General features: G+C 41.2%; 1 protein-coding gene across 1 annotated transcript; it reads left to right on the forward strand.

The window, feature by feature from the left end:
* The first annotated feature begins 1,486 nt into the window (after positions 1–1,486).
* Positions 1,487–7,863, forward strand: LOC147881545 (Rab3 GTPase-activating protein non-catalytic subunit). Its single transcript, XM_087369888.1, has 8 exons — positions 1,487–1,954; positions 2,149–2,283; positions 2,435–2,626; positions 2,737–2,798; positions 6,684–6,853; positions 7,001–7,149; positions 7,257–7,406; positions 7,519–7,863. Exons 1-8 carry the CDS (start codon positions 1,595–1,597, stop codon positions 7,717–7,719), a joined length of 1,419 nt encoding a protein of 472 aa, XP_087226014.1. The 5' UTR covers positions 1,487–1,594; the 3' UTR covers positions 7,720–7,863.
* The last annotated feature ends 12,894 nt before the right edge of the window (positions 7,864–20,757 follow it).

Consider the following 20,757-nt stretch of genomic DNA (forward strand, 5'->3'; position numbering starts at 1 on the left):
AACATCAATTTAAGATTGAGAGTCTTTGGGTTTGGATTTGAAGTCCCTAAGCAATGCTTGCCCATATCGATAAACCGCCCATTTGCCTGCCTTGCGTACTTTCTTTACCTTGGTGAGTTCACTGTTTCTTTGTTTGAGCTGGAGCAGAGTGGGCTTCTCAGATATCCAAATCTTTGTACCCTTCAACTTATGTGTTTGTCTGATAATTTTGATTCTTACTACCTTCCCTCTGCAGTAGATCTGTACTTGTGTGCTAGTTTGATAGACATTGCAGATATCATTATCATCCCATTCGATTTGCAGTACTTCCTTCTTAAGGCATATGATTATGTCCTCAATGCTTTTCTCCTCATCATGATGAAGGTAGCCTTCTTTCAGTCCCCCAATGCGTAAGATCATCTTATTCCATGCTATAGCTTCCTGCTCTTTTACTTCCACATAAAAGGTCAGCTCTATTGACTTTGTTACTAGCGTCAGCAGCTATTTCTTGCTTGATTGAGCTCACGTGAGTGGTGATCATGTCTTGAACCGCGGAGACAAGTATCGGTGCTGGTGGAGATGCATTACATTTGTGTATTGTCTCTGCAATAATTTCCTCCTTTCCACTACTCTTGATATCTTGCACTTTTCTCCCAAGGGCTACAAGCTGAAGCTTGAGCTCTCTAATCTCTTGCTGTAGGTAATAGATTTGCTCCTGCGAGTCAATATTAACCATCCTGGGAAGGTGTCTTCGCAATGGTCGAATACAAAGGCTTGAAAGTTGAGGCTAGGGTTGCAAAAAATTTGACCTTAGGGAATTCCATGGTGACCTACAGGTGTGTGTACCCCCTGCTCAAGCTAACCCCCAAGGTTGGACCAGAGGTTCAGCCCAACCTAGAGTCTATGAACTAGAGTGTGGAATTGACTAGTCAAGTTGAACTGAACTGACTAGACCAGACTGAACCGAACTGAACTGAATTGAACTAAACTGAAACTCAACTCGAAATGGCGGTTGTGAACTTTGGACTTTGGAGGAGACTTTGCGGCGACGAAAACCTTTGGTGGCGACGACTCGATGGCGGCAGCGAAACGAACCTGCTCAAGCAGTTCAGGCTATGGAGGAGACGGATTGTTTAGAGAGACGGGCTAGGAGAGGCGGCTCGAGCTGGGAGAGACGGGGCTGAGATGGGCTGGGAGAGACGCACTGGGAGAGATGGGCTTGGATTGTTCACAGAGCGAGAGAGAGAGAGAGAGAGAGAGAGAGAGAGAGATTCAGTGAGCCAATTATGCAAGCAATCGAACGAGTTGCCCCCACAAAACTGCAATTTGCGAATCCACCTTCACGTGTGAACAAGCTCTTACCCATCATGTCTGACTTCATCTAATGTATCTCGAAGGAGGCCCAAACCTGGGAACCCACCTTCACGTGTGAACAAGCTCTTATATTCATCATGTGTGACTTCATCCCATGTATCTCTTAACGAGGTTGACAGCCATTTTCCACTATCCAATTGGCGTTTGACACGTGTCCTGATTGTCTTAGACGCAGTGAAATACCGTAGTACCGGAATGATATGTCAATGCTCCAGTATTCCGTGAATGATCATCAGTGAGGATGAATTTAGGACCTAGAAAACGGCCTCTATCCACTCGTCACTGTGGCTTCGTCGTCTCGGATTTGAGTGGCGTTGGTGCCGGTTCTGAAGGATGGATCGACGACTCTTCGTTGTTGGTAGCCATGTCTCGCGATCTCTTTGCCTTAGCTAAAGCGAGAACCGCCATGATTGTGGGATGGGAGGGCGAGGAGAGTGAAGCTCCTCCACCTTTTTCCATCCGCTTGCCTAAGGTTGAAGAGGAGCATCAAATCAAAGCGATGCAGTGGTTGGTCTTCAAAACATGGTCTGCACTTGCGATTGGCACCACCCAAGGATCAGTACTATTCTACTCAAGCCGAGGGAATTTGTTGTTTAGGCAGGTAGCATGCATTTAACTTTGAAATATTCTGTCCATGCCACAATCTATGACTTCTTTGCTAAGATCGGCCAAATTAAAAGGTAGGGTTTATATCTTTAGAACGGTAAAAGTGGTTAACTTATTGCACTGTACAGCACTTTTGAACACAATTCTACTCTAGAAATCTCGTTCATTTTTCCATTTTTTTAATGTCAGATTTTCCAAGGTACTCCAGTTTTACAATTGCGAGTTCGAGGAAGTTACAGCAAATCATCACGCCATAATTCTGTGGAGGAACTTTGTGTGGTTTACTCTAAAGCCATAGCACGCATTGACACGTCAGATTTGCAGGTTCGTTATGGCAATAACAAATTGTTAGATGAGACTAGTTCTTGTCATGGGGCAAGATGAGTTCTGTTCATGGACTACTTTGTAAAAAGTGTTTGCTGATTGCAAAGGAGCTAGTTCATTTGATTGACTCTCACAATGATATGGGGCATAGCCATTATTGCTCAGGTGTTTGCACAATGCCGAGGAATGGTTGCGGAAGGGCAAAAGTGATGACGAACTTGATTTCAGTTCGTTGAGGCTGGTACATCAGGTGTGGAACGTAAGCAGGAACGTAGGCGGGGTATCTACTTGTGTCGATGGTGCCATCGCCGGTGTTATGGCCCCACCTCTATTTGAACACCAGGTAGTGATCTACTTAAGACGAATTGTGTTTTCGTGGTTGTCTGATTTAAACAAAACTGTTTTGGGTGGTGGTTATTTTGGTTTCTGATCGGAGGATTCTTGGGTTTGCAGTCAAGGCAAAGGTACTTTTGTGCCATTACAGTTGGGCCGGACTGTGCACTTGCAGCTCACAGGTAGCATCATGTTGGTGAAACCAAAATTTGACTCATACTATAAGTATTGTTTCCATTGTATGTTAAGCATTGATTCATGCAACACACATGAAGTTAGTTGTAGGCGTCTTGTTCATCTTTAGAATGTTTTGTTACATGCACTAGCCTAAGTCACCAACAAACTTCAAGTGTCTTTTGATGCTTGTCATTGAATGCTGAGGGTCTTGTGAATTGAAACTACTAACGGGGGTCATGTAGGTTCTTGTATCGAGGGAATCTTGACAGATAATCAGTAACGTGCGCAAAATAAATGTATCATCTTGCATATGCCAGTATTATGATGTAACCATTATAACATATGATATGTCACCCTGTGAGAGTGGTGCAATGTGGAAGCATACATGAGAGAGAAAGGAAGAGAGAGAATCGACACATGTATGAGGCATAGCAAGGGGAGGAGATGAATGCTCCATAAGATGTGTCCAGGAGGGGGAAGGGTCTTATAAAGGCCTGCCATGTGGCCAGGAGGGGGAAGGGTCTTATAAAGGCCTGGAACTGCTCCTGGTGCATGACGGCTCAAGATGTGTTGAAGACCATAACCTTGGTTTTACCAAGGTTGACCTTCATATCATGAGACTCACAAAAGGAGTAAAGTGCGTCAAGGTGTCTCTGGAGCCCCTCTGCTGAGGGAGACAAAAGTGCCACGTCATCTGCATACAACAATATTAAGATCAGAGTGCCAGCAAGAGAGCATCCATTCTCCCCCTGTGTCTGCATCACTGTCTCGAGCTCGTCAATGTAGAGGCTAAACAGGGTAGGTGAAAGAGGGACCCTTGCTTGACCCCAATAGTGCTCATGATCTCGTCTGTCCACCTCGACCCTGCCCAGACTCTGCCCGAGACTCTCTCGTAAAGTGCCATGACAATCCAAATGATCCCCTGGCCATAACCCAAATCCTATAGGTGCCAGAGGAGGCGGGCTCTCAGGACCGTATCAAATGCTTTGTGGAAGTCCACAACGCAAGAGTAAACCCTCTGCTTCCGTGCCCTCGATGATACACCTGAGCGTGAGAATGTGATCCATGGTCATGATCCCGCTAGAATCCAGCCTGTCTTGCTGCTCTTAGTCCTCGACACTCTGCGAATCGACTGACCTCGGAATCAAGCACTGATGCATAAATCTTGGACATGACATGTCCAATCATAATGGTCCTATAGTTCTTCAGGCTCATGGGATCCCTTGCCTTGTTGTGAGATAGTGTTAATGGTCCAGGTTCGTGGAAACCGCAAGCAAACCGCTTCATTAAAGAGCTTTGCTAAGATTGGGACTAGGAGATTAATCCTGTATGCAATGAACTCAGTGCATAGCCTCTCATGATCCTTCGCTCGGCCAAAGTTTCATTACGGCATCCTTCACTCCGCCCTTAGTGAAGAGGGTGCAGGAAGTGTGGCGTGGTATATGTGAGAGGTCAGGAACTGGTTGATATGGGATGTCATATAGTGTGCGTGCATAATTATGCTAGACCTGGGTGTCAGTGAGAGTTGAGGGGGACCGTCCCTCTAGAAATCTCCGCCAAGAGTCCTTAGAGTTGTTACTAAACAAAATGTTCAGTAGTTTTTCCTCGTTCCAGCGAGAGAGAGAGAGAGAGAGAGAGAGAGATGATATGATTGTATTAAAGTCCGCGCGAGACGCTTTAGGATCTATGGGACTGGCGATCACTATTAACTAATAGTGATCCCTTACATCCAGTAAAGAAAAAAATCTTACAGCTTTGTCATGTAGTGAGTACTTCTTGGGCTAGCTTGTTAGCTAGACTCAGTACCTTGTTGCGATGTTCTAAAATCTCTTTTAAGGAGCTTCCTAGCTTTTTGGCTGGCTGCTCCAGCAGATTCTTTAGGTCTGCTTTCCCCATAGCCTTCTCTGATGTGTGCGTATGCTCTACATCTGAGGACAGAGAGAGAGAGAGAGATCTGGAGTGCCGGGGTCCATTCTTTGACTTAAAATTAAGGTGAACTCTTCCCCTAGGACCCCTAGGGTCATACATGAATGCAGGTCCGTTTAGGTCCCCCTCATTTTGCCCCAAGTGCTAGGCATATTTCTTTCCACGGTCAGTTTCTAACTGGTGAGTATCTTTCATTCTATAGTGCGCTAATAATGTATTTGTACGGTTGAAGGGAGATTGAGAAGAAGCATGTAGTAAAACTCTCTAATTTGTATTTCCCTTGGCGTTCAATCAGCTCAAGGTAAAATCTTAGAAGAATGAGCTATAAGTGACACTATCCCTGTGTGTTTAGCATTTAACATGGACCATTATATTTATCCTGAGATACCACTCCCGATGTGTGTGAATACGAATGACTACCTATGGTCTGAGTACTATCATAAATTCACAAAGGAATGACCTCCAGCTTACAGTAAAATGGTAGACCCATATTCTGAAGGTCCATTTCAAATCCTGTTTACTGGAAAAAAGTGTAGAACTGTCCAATAATCGAGGATGTTGATGCTGTTGTAGTTGTAAAAAGGGTCTATCCCTATTGTGAATAATAGAACAGTATTTACTAACGACTATTAGCTCATAGTAGCTAGTCCCTGCTATGCGTGATGGAGTTTATGGTTTTCAATCTTACAATTGTGAGATTCAAATTGCACTATGTGTTGTATTTTTAGAGGATGAGTTTGGGCATGTTCCTAGATTCGTCTATATATATATTTACTACCAACTATAGCTTATCAGGAAATAAAGTGCTGAAAACGAACTGTGTCATTTCCCTCCGTTCAAAACAAATTTCCCTTCACCTCTGGAGTGCCAACAGAAACTCAATACGAAGACTTTGTATAAATGGATGCTCAAGTATGTGGGTGTGTGATTTGTATGTGTGAGAGCATACTTTTATACTATGGTCTACACCCACTGTTGGGCGCTGATGATGTCAGTGGGGATGTCATAGTAGCTAGTCCTTGCTATGCGTGATGGAGTTTATGGTTTCCAATCTTATGAGTGACTATCGTGAGATTGAAACTGCACTATGTTGTGTTTTTAGAGGATGAGTTTGGAAATGTTCCTGGATTCATCTAGGTATATGCTTTTGCCGTATTAGCGGACATGCAAATTTCACCTTGTGAAGTTTTCGTCCAAGTTGCGGCTTGTTGGTATTGCGATAATTCTTTCTATCTTAAATGGTGTGTTGCCCTATCAGCTAGATTTAGATTTAGATGCTCGTTTGGGAGAGACTAAAATGAAATCGTTTAGACTTCACAAGCAGTTGTAGCTTGAATGAAGAGATTTGGACTACTTTTTGATTAGCCTTCTCCTTTAATGCTAGCCTTCGTCATGGCTGAGTTTGCCCTTCACCTCCAGAGTGCCTTTAGAAACTCAGTACGAAGACTTTGTATAAATGGATGATCAAGTATGTGTGGGTGTGTGGATTTGTATGTGTGAGAGCATACTTTTATACTATGGTCTACACCCACTGTTGGGCACTGATGACGTCAGTCCCTACTATGCGTGATGGAGTTTATGGTTTCCAATCTTACGAGTGACTATCGTGAGATTGAAACTGCACTATGTTGTGTTTTTAGAGGATGAGTTTGGGAATGTTCCTGGATTCATCTAGGTATATATTTAAACACTTTGCATTTGGTGTCCATTCTGCCCTTTTTTCCCACAAAACTCTGATTCTTAATCTTGGGTGTTTTATTCTGATGAAGACTCGAGAGATGTCTTTATCTGTGCACATTTTTATTTATGTATATACATATGTACGCACCTACCAATTGTGTGTGTCTCGACTATTCACATGTGCCACTTATAATGACACTTATAAACGGGTTTGTGTATCCATAAAGTAGACTTTATCACTTTTAGCTCTCTTTATCCTTTTCTTAAGCAGCTAGCAATGCCAGGTTGTCAGAGGACAGAAGCAGCTCTGTCACAAACATTATTATGAAGAGGATTGTGCCAGCCACAGTGTCAACAGTTACAGCTTTAACAAAAATTTTGTGGCGAACTAATGATCAGCAGCAAGGATCGGACTTTAGACCTCCAGAAGTCAAATCTCAAGACTTTGGGAGAGGTAAGTGTTTAAGCTATGTTTAGGATGAAAAATTAGTATATGCTATTTGGAATAAACGTTATAATATTACATTGGTCCTTTCTGTTCATTGCATGCGCTAGCTGCATGCCTGTATTATTATGGTGTGTCACTTTGCCATCTTTCCAGCATCCCTCATAACATCATTGAAGGATCATCCAAGAAAAGGGGAGAGGATTGTTTTGTCTCCAAGTGGTGCCATGGCAGCAGTGACAGACTCTTTGGGCCGCATCCTTCTGGTTGACACACAGGCTTTGGTTGTAATAAGACTCTGGAAGGTATGCTGGTACTCATGGGGTGGGCTTTTATTTTGCTTGCCTGCAATTGAAATTTGACATAGGCCCTACAGCACACGGCTCTCAAATTCAGTGTACGGGGTGTATAGGGGTACCGTGATGCACATTGCTTCTTCATAGAAGTACCTTTAGATCATCATGCGGGGTCCACTTCCCATAGGCCATCTTACAAAAGCACAAGCAAGCAAGATCTTGCTTTGTGCCTTGCTATACATGCTCCTCGCAGGGGAGTTGTAGAGGTGAGACAATTTGTAAAAGTCATATTTTCTTTTGGGTGGTCCTGTAAGTTAAATTATGTAATCTGAGGAAGTGAGATGATTTTCAATCGTTTCTTTTGGCACATCTTGACAGGTTTGGAAGTTACGGGATGGTCCGCGGGTGTCAATTGTCGAGTGTGGGAGTGGGTGCCGTGTTATACAACCTGCATGTCAGTTCCAGGGCTTGGAAGGTGATACCGATAATGAATACATTCCTGCATATGTGTACATTCTCAATGGTGATTCTGGGCACCTTTCAGTCATCAGTCCTCATATATCTGCACGTTCATGGTGATGTCTCTGAACTTTGAAGCACACGCCAGGTAAATAGCCTTAGAAACTGAGAGGTTATTAAGATCCATGAAAGTCCTACAAGGTCTATCTAATAAGTGATACATGATGGTTCTGATTTAAAAAAATAAAGGGAGTATTGAAAGCATCTCTTGTCCAACTTAGAGATAAAGTTTGTAGTTCTTATATATGTGTAATGGGCTGAGAGTTCTACATTGCTTCATGGTTGAATTCTTTGTTTGTATTTTCCGTTGTCGTAGATTGCATCATAGACTATTAGTAATGAGCCCTTGCATTGAAGCTAGATGCATAGTACCTCTTGAAACTAACCAACAAGACACCACTTGGCTTCAGGAAAAGTAACTACTAGTAATTACAATAGTGCACCTTAGAATTAAGGAAGACTTAGAAAACACATCTTAGTAGTTTACTTGGTGGGAGCAAAGGAGTCCTTCAATGCTATAACCATGAGTGACTCCAAATTCAAAATAGAAGTGGGAGATGAATCAATCTAAAGTCAAACCTAGCCTAGCAATTCAATAATGGTACGGGTTTTGTATACGACGTTCATTGCATGCTTTGTTTCCATTGTAAGTAGCAAAATTTATAAAAGTGCATACACACACACACACACACACAGGGGGGGGCGCGGGGGGGTGATTAACAAAGGAAAACACATAGAAAACAAGAAAGAACATAGCAAAGCACTATTTAGGACTATAGGAGATTTTAAAATAGTACAAATCTAATAGCTAAAAGGAAAATGGACTTTGAAACTCCCTACTTTGGATTTTAGACTTCTACTTCAGAGGGTCCTACGTATAAATATATAGCAACTACAATGTGGCACAAAGAAGAGTTTCCTCATTACCTTAGTCCTTTTAAAGATGTAAACTGTTAGATACATATACAAAAGTAGTCTTATGGTCTTAGTTGGAGGGATGTTTTTATCAAAGGAATAGTAATATAGTGTTGGAAAGGTCACCTCCCCATCTGTAAGCCCCCAAATGAGGAGAGCATGGGGGGGGTGAACCTAGGGTTTGAGTGTCTGTCACATGGGCATCTGATTGGATGCCATGTGGGCAAGAATCATAGAGATGGTGGGTACCTGGAGCTAGGATGGATCTGTAGTAGCAAAAGGCGAAGCAGTAGCCAGCACAAGGAACCCGTACGGCGCAGGACACGTGGCCGGGAAGAGGGCCTGGCAGAGGCACAGACATTGCAGGGAGTGCAGGCCCAGATCTGCAGCAGAAAAAGTGGCTGTCAGTGGGCAGGAAACAGGCCTTTTATAGGCTGGAGATATGCCTTGAAAGGAGGGCCAAAGGGCCCTAGAAGTTTGGGCCAGAAAGCCCTGGGTTGTGTGCCTTATAGGGCTGGACCAGCCACGGACTGGTCGGCCAGTCTGTACCAGGCTGGTCGGTTTTTATCAGCCCCCCCTGGGGCCTATATAAAGAGGCCATTCAGGCCTCATTTCATTATCACTTGCAGCAGCAGATCCAGAGCAGAAAGGAGCAGCAGGCAGCCACCCTCTGGACCTACATTCAGGAGGATAGAGAGGTGCTAGCAGGGCTGCAGACTTAGCTAGGAGGCTGCCCACCTAGGCTGGTTTCCAGACAGCAAGGTGGAGAGGATCATCCTAGACGGAAAGTTTACTTACGCTCGAGATGGAGCACGCGGACTCTAGTCTAGAGATAGCCAGCAGATAGGAGAAGGACTTTGTGGTAAGATCAGAGGATCACACCATTGGTGGGACTCTGGATCTGTCTCTCTTGTATTGTGTCCATAGTTGTGGACGGAAATATATTATATGGTGGTTTCTCTATCTAGTTTGGTTCATTGTCTATTGATGAGTCTGCACACCTATTGAATGCACATAAGTAAAGAAGTTTGTGATTCCACACCCACACTGCACACTGTGTGAGCTCCTGGGCATTATTTCTGCTGCGTGTACCCTCTGTTGGGTCATTTCTAACATGGTATCAGAGCCCAAGTAGGAGGCTCACAGCCTGAGGGCAGGGACCTTGCTGAAGGACGACCCTGATTCAGAAGCTCTAGGGAATCGACTTCCACGACTGGAGGATTGTGCCCTTGCGAGGAGGGTGACTCAGGTTCAGTCAGGTGCGTTCAGAGTTCTGGTTTACTGAATTTGAGTTTGGTTGACTTTGCTGTGTGGTATATACAGCAGAGATGTCGCCATCTACAGCCTCTTCAGCCCCTGCTATCCCTTCCTTCCTCCAGTTTTCTCTCTTTCATTATCCCTAACTTTGGAGAGTCTGGGAACCTGGACGGGACTAATTACCCGATCTGGAAAGTGAAGATCCGGAGTCATTTAGTGGCTCGGAAGTTGTGGAAGTTGACCACGGGAGAGGAGTCAAAGCCGGAAGACTTGGTGGACAGTAAAGGGAAGGTACTCATGGCAGTAGACAGAGAGGAGCTTGAAGCTTGGGAAGAAAGAGATGCCCATGCCCTGGCAATAATCATAGGGACTACGGCAGATTCTGTTCTTCCGCATATCCAGCTGGCCGAGACGTCAGTAGAGGCGTGGGCCACCCTGAAGGATCTGTACGAGACAGATAATACCTCCCGGATCGTGCTTCTTCAGCATCAACTCTACCATCTTGATATGGAAGAAGGCGATACGGTACATAGCCATTTGACGAAGGTCAAGGTGGTGCGGGATCAGCTGGCAGCAATTGGTCAGAAGACAGACTCATGCCATCTAGCCTTGATGGTACTGAGGAGATTGCCTCGGAGTTTCAAGAGCTTTGTTACGGCTGTGACAGCAGGACAGAGGACCAAACCTCTGACATTTGAGGAGTTGTGTCCATTATTGTTACAGGAGGAAGCTCGGGAGAAGCTCTACAACGAGGACAAAGATGACAAGGCGATGCTGGTGAAGGATTCTGCTGGTAAAGGAAAGGGCAAGCCTAACGGTGGCAAGTCCAATAAAGATGACTCTGACGACGAGGGGACTTCGAAGAGGAAGCACAAGAAGAAGTGTTTCTATTGTGATACGCCCGGACATTTTACAGACTGCAGAAAGAAAAAGGCGGATCTGAAAAACAAACAGGAGTCTGACTCAGATTCAGAGGGAAAGGCCAAAACTAATGTGGTAATCGAAGAATTGTTCCTGGTGACATCACCGAGTGTTACCAAGGTCAGGTATGTTGATCCAGAAGTCACAGTAAGGATGTCTGACATAGAGATGTGCGTCGACGAGGAGTCAGATGCCTTTGTGAAGGTGAAGGACAGTATGGAGCGCTTGGTACCTTCCAGGTGTGTAGCTGTTGACACTAACACGCGGGTGGATTCCATGGAAAGCCCTGGGGTCTCATGGTCCGATGGATGCTGGACTTCAGAAGGGGACAGTACAGGATTACACAGGATCTTGGCGGGTGCCTCATTGAGGTACAGGGTTTGCTTTCAGAGCGAACATTCAGGCAGTACAACAGTCTGGTATGTATTTGATATTTTGCATTTGAGTCTTTATAGCATGCTGTGGGGAGATTCTGCTCTTCATTTGTCTCAGGTGATAAGAGATTGGAAGGAATTGGCCTTCTTCGAAGGCAGAAGGGGAAGTATTAGTGCTTCTTCAAATCTCGGACGCAGATTGCTAGAAGGTGGTGGACAAAGAGTACTGAAGCCAGAAGAGTACCTGCTTGAGAACTCAGCGAGAGTTCATGGTCCAGGTTATCTGGAAATATTCATTGGTTGCAGACCTTTTCATAGCTTATTTTTTAAAATTCCAAAGCATTGAAAATCAATAATATCAAAAGCTACCACTTTTTATCATTTCATAGGCACACTAAAAAAAATACATGAAGTAGCTAACATTTAGGATGCTATAAAGCATACAAATCGAAAAATTGTTCAAGGGTTATTCATATCCTTTAAATCCATTACTGAAACTTTACTCAGTCTAGTTAGACTCCAAATTATAAGATTTTCTTTTACAAGGTGACTTTTAAGGTACTAATGTTCTTATATGAAAAGCTACTAACATTAAAAGAACAAGAGTACAATCTCAAGCTAAGATCTAACCTACCTAGAGTACTAAAACATCTTTCATCCTTAACTAAGCCAAGAATAAAGGTCTAATATAAATTTGCAAGCTTGGACTACTAGAGTGCCTCAATCTAAACCCAAACCATTGTATCCTACGTTTGAATATTTTTCACTGGCTCACTTTGTTGATGCGTGAAACTTTAATATCAAATCTATGTTGGTCATTTTATGATATAAAATATTTGCTATATTAGCCTCTTGTTATGTCTCCATGTGCATTAAATAGACAAAGTCTTGCATTTGTGCCACAATCTTTTAAAGAAAGAGTGATATATTCCATTCAAAACGAATCATCCCACAATCTTTTCACTGGGTTGAACCAAATATACTCAACTTGTATCCAAGTTTTCGTCTCTTTTGTACCCAGTGCTTCTAGTGAAACTAATTGTATCTTTTTGGACTGTTGCAGAAGCAAGAGCAGTGTTTTTTAACCAGAGTCTCGATTTCTTACACCAATGGAATAAATACAACTTTGTAATCTAGATATGTACAATGTCTTAAGACAATACGATGCATATTTGTTTCTAATTATAGACACAATTTGAATAACCTTACAGGTCTAAAGCACCAACACATACAAAATAAACAAGCTTCTTACCCATATCAAACTCCGTCATTCCAATAACCTTGTAGGTTTGAAGCACCAACATATGCAAAATAAACAAGTTTCTTACCCATATCAAACTCTGTCAGTCCTCATACTCCTTTAAAGCTTGAATTAAAGCATGTCCTAAGTTATTAGTATTGGATGCTACATCAAGTTGTACAAAGTATTGTTTTCTTTGGTTATTTTCTATCACATACAAATGCATCTCAAACCAAGATGGAAAAAAACATGGGGTTCGCTAACTAGTTTTCTTCAAATTGGAAAGACTTTATGAAATCAAAGAGAACAATGTCGAATTCTTCTTCTTCTGTGGAATATATCAATCCTAAAGTATTAAAGATGCCGTCTCTATTCTTCACACACTCATGTGCAAGGGACCAATGATTGGTAGGTGAAGGCTCATACATAAAAGTGGTCCAAAAGAAACTTTCTCCATTAAGATTCTCAAGCTATCAAAAAGAGAAGAGAAAAGATCAATGAGAGCCTTAATGGCAGATATTGTACGCAAGCTCGACTTTCTCATAGAGGACTTGTTCACATGATTGCTCGTGTAATGGATCATTCAAAGGTTAATATAATAGTATTTGAATCTCAAGCAATGGTGAAGAGTGAACGCTAAAAAGTCAAAGTGTGAAGTGGAGGAGCTCAACCATTATCACACGTATATGTTTGCGCTATAAAATAGTTGGCACTCTCTCAAAACTATATGTATGGGAAAGGCCTTTCACATAATGACTTGTGTTCCTCTAACATTGTGCCTCACTTTGACAATGACTTTGATATGATCTTCATAGGTATAGATTAGGGCTTCAGCAAGAGAGAAAATATGGCATTCATGGCAAGGATGTAGATTCTCAATACGTAGAAAGATGCATGAGAAAAAGGTCATTGACTCCTAAGTTGTACACACATCTATATGTAAGATTGTCAAAGGAAATTGATATCTATGTTACGGGTTTTGAAGTTGGGTAAGTCGTATACGCTTGCCTATAAGAATTTTGCACATCCAAGATACAACAAAGCTAGATAATTTGAAGCGATCATTTGAAATAGATTTTGAAATAGGTACTTATCATGGGAAGAGAGTAGCGAGTTCAGGTTGTGGACGAAAAACAAAAAATGACATCTTTCTTCTTATGTTTCGACATCATTGGACACTACCAACTACATAAAAAAAGCCCTCTCAAATTCTTCTTCTATAAATCATGTAGAAATTAATGGGACTTCAAATCATGCTACATGTTCAAAGAAAGCATCATGTTAAAAACCAATATTTGATATCATCTCTTAAAGATGATGGTTTTAATAGGGATTCAAGTTTTCAAGTTGGGGAAGCAAGGGGATCAAGTTTACATGATGTATTAGTACATTTGAACAAGTAGTAACCTATTGAATCCAATTGGATTAAGGAATATAAATGTAATAGAAAATGTGTCAGCTCTAGCACACCATTGACAAACAAGAGGAATTGGATTTCAGTAGACTAGGAAGCAGAAAAATGTCTTTGAAACAATATCATCAATGCCAACACCAACTGAAGAAGCTAGCGAAAATACATTAGAAGATAGCAACTCTTTTTTGCAAAAGAGAAAGAGAACTTGGGATATTTCCATGAATTTTCAAGAAGATTGGATAGCCAAATATCCTTAATTAGAGGTTGAACAAGTGGGCACCAAGAATGCACCAGATTGGGCAATTTGTAAAATATGCACATGGGCAAGGAAAAAGGAGGCAAGGTTACACTTGAATATTGATACCATTGATAAGAATTGTGGGAAGGATTACAACACCATAGAAGGCAATTCCAGCAAAAAGAAAATGCTCAAAGAGTAGGATAAGGAAAATAATCATCACTTGAAAAATGAGACTGAATACAATGAATGATTGCTTGCATAGCAATCTAGCCAAGTAAAAGTACATGATCATTGCTATCCATTTGGTGGAAGCGCTTTTAATATGGCCTAGTCATGGGTGAATGTTAACACAAAACTATTAAGAATTTATGATTCATCTTCCACTACAGATCTTTATTTTAGATCATGTGCAACAAGACATATAAAAGTTTGTTCATTCCTTTCTCCCCCACAAGTCAAAATATTTTTCCACCTCTTCATGAGTTTTAAACGACAATGTTGTCAAAAGACACTTGGATAATATTTTTCACATTGCATATGTTCAAATAATGTAACTTTTCTAGGGCTTTTCATCTCCTCCATGCTATCTCTTACATCTAACAATTAAATAAACTTAAATATTACTCTCTCTCTCTCTCTCTCTCTCTCTCTCTCTCTCTCTCTCACACACACACACACACACGTGCGCGCGTGCGCGAGCATGCACACACACACGCACCTACCTAGATAAGAGGTGCTTGGAAGCCTTTATTTGCAACGTTGTCCGACACAAGGAGTCATTGCTCCAGACACGTAGGTGAGATCAGGGTACATAGCCCAACTCCTCTGAGAGCATGATCACTAAGTTTTTCTATCTAGATAGGATCAACTAACAGGACCAATGGAGACTACGAATGTGAGGACCTAAGCGAGAGATACAACAGACTCACCAATGAACTGAGCCATAGATCATATTAGAAGACCTTCCCTCAATGTTCACTAGACTGGAGACAACGACCCACAAGGGTGACAATGGCGCTTGTTTACTCAAGACCATAGCCAGGAGACCATAGTGGGCCATGCATCTCGACAGCAGCCGTCAGCATCCTAGCACTGGTTTTATGCCACCACAACAGCCTCACCACTTTTCACAATACTAAAGCCAAAGGCAAGTCCTAAATTAGAACTGTATGGTAAAAGTGAGGGCTAAACAATTGTAACACAAGAAATTTATATGACAAGCATTCTACCCAAAGAATTGCATACCATGTCACAAGAATGGAGGGCTTTGCACAAATATACTTCAATCAAATGAATTGATTTTCACAAACATTCTACCATGGGAATTGCAATGCCATGTCAACAGACTAGAATACAATGCACAAATACATTTCAATGAGATGAATTCGTTTTCATGAGCATTCTACTAGGGGAATTTAGACCATGTGAAAAGTCTCCAAATGCTAGATTGCACAAATATACATCAATGACATGAATTGATTTTCACAAGCATTCTACAAGAAGAATCGCAAGCTTGTCAAAAGCATGAGTAAGATTGGAGTGCTCCTAAGGCTATATTGCACAAATATAGCTCAAAAAACTAGATGCTCCTAAGGCTATATGCACAAATACATTTCAATGAGATGAATTGATTTTCACAAGCATTCTTCCATAGGAATTGTAGACCATATTGATAGACTAGAGTGCTTTTGAGGTTACATTACACAACGCTAAATAGCATAAGATGCATTGATTTTCACAAGCATTTGCCAAGGGAAACCATGTTCAAAGATAGGAGTGCTCCTAAGACTAGGTTGCACAAATATGTCTTAGTGAGATTATGCAACAGTATAGTTCAAGGAGATGAATTGACTTTCATGAGCATTCTGTCAAGGGAATTGTAGACCATGTTAAATGACTAGAGTGCTCCTAAGGCTAGATTACACAAATACACTCCAAAATACTGGAGTGCTCCTAAGGCTAGATTGTACAAATATAATTCAATGAAATGAATCAATTTTCACTAGCAATCTACCAGGGGACTTGTAGACCATGTTAAAATATTGCAATGCTCCTGAGGCTAGAGTGTATACAGCTAGATTGCATAAATATACTTTAATGAGATGAACTAATTTTCCTAAGGATTATGCCAAGGGAACTATAGACCATGTCAAAAGATGGAGTTCTTTTGAGGCCAGATTGCATAAGGCTACATTATATAAACATACTTCAATGAGATGAACTAATTTTTACAAGCATTTTGCCGAAGGAATTGTAAGCGAATCCTAACTAGTTAAGGGAATCCAAAGGGAACTAGTCAAGGGTGCCCTAGCCAAGGATGCAACCAAATCTTGAAGCTTGTAGTATATGCACAAGAATGAATCAGACTATACACAATGGGTCATTGCAAAGTGGTTATCACATATGTGGTTAGTTGGGTCACTTGTAATTATGGAGACATTGGATGATATTGCCATCTCAGGTGTATTGTTGCCAATTTCAATGCAATCGAGGTCAACAAGCGCGAATAAATTGTCACCTTTTCCTTTGGATGAATCGAGCAAGGAGAGAGAACTAGTAGAGCGATTGAAGGTTCACTGTTGCTTTAAAAAAAGGACTTGCGAGATGGATGCTATTGCAAAGGTTGTAGATATGGTAAGGGCATCACATGCATGAACAGATGGCCATGTTGTGACAGAACTAGGGCAAACAACCAATTTGTATGCCTACTAAGATGCAATAGAGGAAAATACAATCAAGGATAGTATAAGAAGATATATCTAGAATCTAGATGGAAGGCAGACAAAAAAGTAAAATGGAAGGCAGACTATTTGACTTTTAAAATTTTGCATCTATCTTTTTCGTACCTATAAACCAAAAACTTGTGAAGCAAGCTCTCCTATTCAAAAACTTTAGGCCTTCAAAATCCATTTTAGTATAGAGTGGAGTAAAAGCATGATCAAAGTACTCTTTTCTTACATGGAATTAAAAACCTTTTTGACTCGCATAACTCTCAGTGAGTCATTTAAGGTCCAACTTAAATCTACGATAGATTACCAACCTCCCAATAGGTTTCCTCTATGCTCATGGATTGTTGGTACCAACCACACTTATGAAACTCTCCAAATGTGCAAAGATAAGACTTGGTTTGGAAAGGACCCAACAAAGCCTAAAAAGTTTGTATTTCAAAATCACATCCTTTAAAGATATAGCATACATCTTTGCAACAATGTCAATTTTTAATAGAAGGGATTGCAAATAAATGTTTTTTGCAGATGAAGACCATTACTTGAACTCGCCTCAAAAAGAAATAATGAATTTTTGTTGAAATTCACATAGGGATTCTTCTTCACTTTAAGGGAGAGATTTGCCATTATTGAAATTATGAACCAAGGGAACTTCTTTTGGTTGTGAAGCAACTAGACTTAAAAGCTATTGATTTCCAAAGTATTAAAAAGACCCTAATAGCAAAATTTGAAAAAACCTCATGAATCCTTGCAAGATGAAAGCTGATATTTTGTGACTTTAAAGAAAAAATCTCATAGAAAAGCATTACAGTGTCTACAAAGCATAAATGAAACCGGCTCACTTCTTGGAGGTACTAACCTTTAAGCTTTGAGCAAGAGCTTGTGGTTTTCCTTGGGGTCCAATATATATATATTGTGTAGTTTTTTTTTGTTTTTTGGTAGTGGTGCGAGGGGAGGGGGGCAATCTCTCGGAAAAAACATGCATTCTCTAGCAATCATGCATGATTACTTAAGGGGACCGATATTACGACAATATGAGGTAGTATAGATATCATGGGGGAGGTCGAAAGCTGAAATTATATAAACACACTTTTGCTCTTGGGAAAAACATGCTTTCTCTAGCAATCATCGTGCATGATTACATGAGGGGACTGATGTCAAGTAGTATAGATATCATGGGGGAGGTCGATCACTGAAACGTTAACTAGAACCAAAATGGATATTTCGTGTCCTGCTGATACGAATTCATATCCTACTAAAGACTGACTTTACACCCATACATGCATACAACGGGTCACCTATAACACCAATCAAGGATGATAACTCGGCATTTCGAGGCAACATCTAGATGTACATCCCATCAATGAAGAGAGTTGCACCTCAAAAACTGTACATAACCAAGATCGAACAGTCACATGCCTTGAAGCATATGCTCCAACATCCAACATGTCATCCCTACATTGAATAGATCTAAATATTTGAATACACAGCAATTGTTGTAAATCAAATGTCTCTAGGAACACTTGTCATACCGTTTCATGTAATGCCTTGACAAGTCTTCAAGAAAAATTAGAAGACAATCAAATAAAGTTGTATACAATGCACACTCTTAATGGGATTGTGAGAGGTAGGTCCTCTGCCCCGATTACAAGCTGTAACACACTCCAAATTGCTTCAGGAATTGTCAGGGGAAGGAATCCAAGAGAGCAATTGAAATAAAAAGAATTCATGGATGTTTTAGTAATCATTCCCTATTGGAATTTCATCTAGCAGTACATGGTGCTGCTTTCCTTTGCATGGGAAAATCTTCGCATGTGCCCTCATAATAAGAGCGTAGATAAATGCTATGACATCCATATTCCACGTCAACCTAACTTAGAAGACCTGTCGTTACTGAAATAATGATTTTTTTCCCCCATGAAAAAGACTTCTATTAAATATGAATGAAAAAAACCCGGAGAGCAAGCTCAATGTGGAAATACATCATGCTGGACATGAAAAAACACTCTAGAAGAGTAAGCAAAACTCAAATAGAGCTGGAGAGAAACCAAGGTTGAGGCTGAAAATGCCACCTCAACCCTGATGTAGTCTCAGAGAAAAAAGGGGAGCCCCTCCATTCCATAAGGAATATAACCCTCCTAGAAGAGGCTGCCCTGGAGGACCTTTGCATGCTCGCCCAACTGGCCATCAAAGTGTGAATGGTATCAGCCCAAATACTGGCCAAGGTATGAGAAGGGTGGACTTGAGATCCATCAATGGCCTTTGTGCATCTGGCCCTCCAGATCTGCCAAGCAGTAACACTAGCCAGTATCTCCCAAGAAGAATCCACATCAGCATGCACTGGTCTAGGCACGTCCTCCAGAGAGCAAGGCTCAACTAGGTGCCGTCGAATAGAAATGGTCCAGGAAGCATCTTGCCACTCGTAGAATATCCGAGGACTTGATAGAGTGAGCCAAGCCACTGATCCCCACTGAAATAATAATTTTGACGTAGAAAAATTCAATTCTGCAGGTGTCAAGGGAGCTCGTAGCATAATAAAAACTGCATTGGAGACGTGTTCCATAAATCGAGAAAAATTAACTCACGATTGCCCAACTTGCTATTGACTTCAACTCGAGGTCTAGTTCTCCAAGGTGTACTAATCCTCATGGAAATGGAGCAACGCATATCAGTAATGGATCAAGGAGTACAGACGCTTTGCACTAGTAGATTATTGAGAAGAGACTAATGTTCTTTATAATGGTTGTTACAGCTTGTTTGCAAAGCTTGTTTGCAAAGGAAACTCACAAAGGAGATGGCTATAAAATTTATTCCGGGGATGGAGGTGATTTTATGTTGCAAAAGAGAAAGAGTTGCATTTGCTACAATCCATGAAAGTGATCCAAGTTCTATTTGTCACTTTAGAAGACTTGGCAAAGATAAGGTGGCGGTTATCGTATCAAGGATTCTTAGTGCACATGTTGAGCTAAAGCATAAGTGTGGGGATATGGAAATCCTTGGAGATGTTATGCCCTATAATACTTCCAACAAAGCATTTATTGCATGGGACAGAGATGAGACTTATCCAACACATGTCATCAGGAATACAAAGTGCATATCTTTGGATTTTAGAGTGGGAGATATTTTACAAATGTTATCATTTGCAAATAAGTATGTAGCAGAAGGTCACCTAATCAAATGCAGGGAGTATGGCATCTCCCTAAATCCAACAAAATGCCAGTTCATGGTCACCTACGGAGTTGTTTTGGGACACATCGTCTCTCAACATGGGATTGCAACTAAAATGGATAAAATCAAAATCATCATGGAATTGCCTCCTACAAATTCCAAAGGTGTATAGGTCTTTATGGGACATGCCGGCTATTATAGAAGATTTATATTGCAGTATGCCATGATAGCTAGACCACTTTACAGATCTAGATCTAACTCAGACAGAAAATCAACTTTTAGCTTAAGTACAAAATACAAGTGCTCTCTTTATTATAAAAGCTAGCAAATACAGCATCATCAATGTGCCCTCTGTCGACGTGACATTCACCACTTCCCTACACATTCACTAGCTTACAAGCGCGTATACATCCTGAGATGTTGGGAAGCCGACCTCCTGAGTTACACTTGACAGTATACATGCACACAGCAAACCTTAGGCATTATCTTTCAGAGTCATTGGTAGGTAACACATCATTCACAGCAAGTACTCGCTAATTTGGAGAGAGCCTCACATATTTTCACCTGAATTTAAGCTATACCGGTACATGAGAAGGCATCGGTAGGTAACATGTCATTCACAGCAATTACTCAATAATTTGGAGAGAACCTAAAACATTTTCACCTGAATTTGAGCTACACCGGTACATAAAGAGAGTGCAATGTTTCATGATAAAAGCTAACAAATACAGCATCATCACTGTGCCAAAAAGAGAGTGCAATGTTTCATTATAAAAGCTAACAAATACAGCATCATCACTGTGCCCCCTGTCAATGCGACATTAACCACTTCCATACACATT

The sequence above is a fragment of the Dipteris shenzhenensis genome, chromosome 31 (assembly GCF_047967505.1).
Source record: "Dipteris shenzhenensis isolate YYH24624 ecotype China chromosome 31, Dip_SZ_1.0, whole genome shotgun sequence".
Classification (NCBI taxonomy): domain Eukaryota; kingdom Viridiplantae; phylum Streptophyta; class Polypodiopsida; order Gleicheniales; family Dipteridaceae; genus Dipteris; species Dipteris shenzhenensis.